Below are 3,172 nucleotides of genomic sequence, written 5' to 3' on the forward strand. Positions count from 1 at the left end.
AGTAAAAAAAATTATTTGTATATTAAAATTAATAATTAAAATTAATTATTATATATAAATATATTATTTAATTTATTTTTAATATATATTTTATATTAGTAAAATCATTTTACTATGTTCCTAATTTGATCAAAATAATGCAAACAAAGCAGTCGAATGATGCCACGTAAGCATGAACACCACAAATCTCGTACACTTCAAAGTACCTTACCCTTTCATTAAAAGTTTTGTTTAATTTAATGTACCTAAAATAAATAAATAAAGGAAAAAAAAAACCTTTATCACTTACAGTTACAGCATAGAACACCCCCTTGTAATCTAATTCTAAAGTGTTCTGGGGGTGGAACCTTTGAAGCTACTTCCTCAGTTTCAGAATTACAAGCTCCTATCTTCCTAAAATAATGGCTTCGCTTTCTCTCAACGTGGTTTCAGTTCCACCAAGAACAACAACAATCTCATGCACAAGAACAAGGGTGCCTTCACTTCCTTTCTCATTCACTAGTAGGTTGACTCACCACAGCACTTTCTGGTTTTCTTGGTTGTTGAAAGAGTACAACATTGGGTTTTGCAAAGTACCATTTTAGTGTTCTTATGTAACATGCACTAATTTGCTTAGGTTTAGTTTTTCATGAATCAAATGACACTCAATTTTGTTATTTTTAGGCTTTTTTGGTGCTTGTGGCTTCATGGGGTCTAATGGTTTTGGTGTTTTTGTGTGAAAATTGATTTCAGGGAGGAGATTAACTATTAGAGCAACAGAAACCGATACAAATAATGGTAATTTGTGCTTTCTTGAGTTACTATTTTGATGTTCCTTTTTCAATTGGTCATGTTTTTCTTTCTTTGTTGGGGGGTGGGGGTTGGGATTGAGCAGTTAAGTCTCAGGCACCGGATAAGGCTCCTTCGAAAGACGGTTCAAGCATCAATCAGCTTCTTGGTATTAAAGGAGCTGCTCAAGAATCAGTGAGTTAATCAACTGTGTTTTTTGTTGAGTTGTGATGGTTACAAATTTGGGTTTCAATTTTCATTATGAATGCACAAAATGATCTCAATTAGATTTAATATATAAAGCTTGATTAGCACCACAATTTCATTCACTTTTATTTTCTTCACTTATTTAAAATTGAGAAATAGGAGTTCAAGAATGAATGACAAGCAAGTGTAGTTGTTCTAGACAAAATTTCTAATTCTTCATGCTGTTCTTGACAAAATATTCCAAATCTGACCACAACACGACACGTATTTTACCCCAAGTTATATATGTTTCTTAACAGTCTTGGTGCTATTTGAAACTTGTTTCTACTTTTGTAAACTCTCTCATGCGGAGGGTGAACTACAATGCACAACCTTGTAAATTAGGTCGCAGTCTGATGGGAGCCTCGTGTATACATTCTTGAAAATGTAGTTGAACATGTTGAAAACAAATTAAGTTTGAATCTGTTTATAAAGTACTAACCCGAAAGTTTTTGGCTGCTGAAAATTTATTGCTTTGTTTACGTGTACTTGTTAGTTAACATTATGAAATGATGAGACAACTTTGGTTTTGTACTTATTCTTTCTATTTATGCTGTGCAGAATAAATGGAAGATTCGCCTTCAACTTACAAAACCTGTCACTTCAGTCTATTAGACGTATGGGTAGGTACTGCTTAGTCTCGAGATCCATCTGATTAAAAATTTTCCAGTTTGATGTGTATAATTACACACATGGAGCTCATTCATAAAAATCTTCATATTGTTTTTACCCTGATCCCAGACATACCCTTATATAGCATCAATTTCCTGTAGGATAGTTGCTAAAATATTTCTGTTATAGGCAGGACATGACTTTCCCATAGTTTTTTACCTTGCCGTGGGTGGATCACTTCTGTCATACATATATTCTGCTCCTCCTTTGAAGGTAAACATTTAAATTCTTCTCATTCTCTTTTCCATTATTGTTAATATGTCATATTATTTTTTATTTTTTTTACTTTTGTGGTCCTTTGACTAAGTTTCACTTACAATTTAGTTAAAACAAAATGGATGGATCGGAAACTTTGCCCTCGGAGCAAGTTACATCAGCTTACCATGGTACAGTACATTTTACTTATATAATATTTGTACATTATGAGTTTTGTAGTTTTAACCGATAACCTGATTTAGTTAATTCATTGGCTTTGTTTGTCTATCTGCTGATCTTGATTCATGATTAGATTGATCATGTTTGATTTGTTTCTAAAGCATCATTTCTATGATTGAACTGTCTTTGACAAGTTCTTAATCATTTTATTGCTGCAGGTGGGCTGGTCAGGCTTTGTTTGGGACACTCACATCCGACATTATTGTCCTGACGTTGCTATACAGCATTGCTGGAGTATGTCGTTAAAATACAATATTACTTTGCATAGTGTCATGATGTGATGTTAAGAGGGTGGAATAGATTTGTTGCTAATATCTTTGGTCTGTTACACTGTAGTTGGGCATTGCCATCGTCAACGACTTCAAGAGTGTTGAAGGGGATAGAGCTCTTGGGCTTCAGGTCAATTCTGTTACCCTCTTCCTTTCCATTACTGTAACATGAAATTTCAATTTTTTTTCAGAAATTTTGTTCTTGCAAATTCACTAACACTCAAGTTGATGCTCTGACCTTTTCTATTGGCAATCTAATATGGACAGTCTCTTCTGGTTGCTTTCGGTACTGAAACTCCAAAATGGATTTGTGTTGGTGCTATTGACATTAACATTACACAATTATCTGTCGCTGGTATATTTATCCCTCCAATACTTAGATATTTGATCTGCATTCCAAGGTTCTTTTTCGTTTTAATGTACATTGTACTCTATCTGGAAATTATTCATCATACTAAACCATTATTCTGTATCTTTATTATTTGTGGGTTGTAACCTTGATGACAGTTAAGTTTAGTTTTCCGAGATAGAGTTGAAATAAAAATGCATTTAAAACTATAACGTTGATATTACAATAGGTCTAAATCATACATGCTTTTGTCAACAATAGTGTCTACTCTCTACTCACAAATCAATGTATATAAGAATTGGATTTAGGGTTAACCACAAAAAATATTCCCAAATTATTTAAACGCTGACAAAAATACACTCGAATTTTATTATCGACAAAAATGTTTTTAAATAATTTAAAAATACAACCAAAATATCCAACAGTAAATTTA

The 3,172-nt window shown here is 32.8% G+C and overlaps 1 protein-coding gene across 1 annotated transcript; it reads left to right on the forward strand.

Annotated features, from left to right (window-relative positions):
- Positions 267–2,957, forward strand: LOC107625774 (chlorophyll synthase, chloroplastic-like). The gene is made up of 9 exons (XM_016328484.2): positions 267–501; positions 733–777; positions 875–963; positions 1,576–1,637; positions 1,820–1,899; positions 2,011–2,072; positions 2,280–2,355; positions 2,458–2,520; positions 2,658–2,957. Exons 2-9 carry the CDS (start codon positions 775–777, stop codon positions 2,883–2,885), a joined length of 663 nt encoding a protein of 220 aa, XP_016183970.1. The 5' UTR covers positions 267–501; positions 733–774; the 3' UTR covers positions 2,886–2,957.

This window comes from Arachis ipaensis, chromosome B02 (assembly GCF_000816755.2).
Source record: "Arachis ipaensis cultivar K30076 chromosome B02, Araip1.1, whole genome shotgun sequence".
NCBI classification, from domain to species: domain Eukaryota; kingdom Viridiplantae; phylum Streptophyta; class Magnoliopsida; order Fabales; family Fabaceae; genus Arachis; species Arachis ipaensis.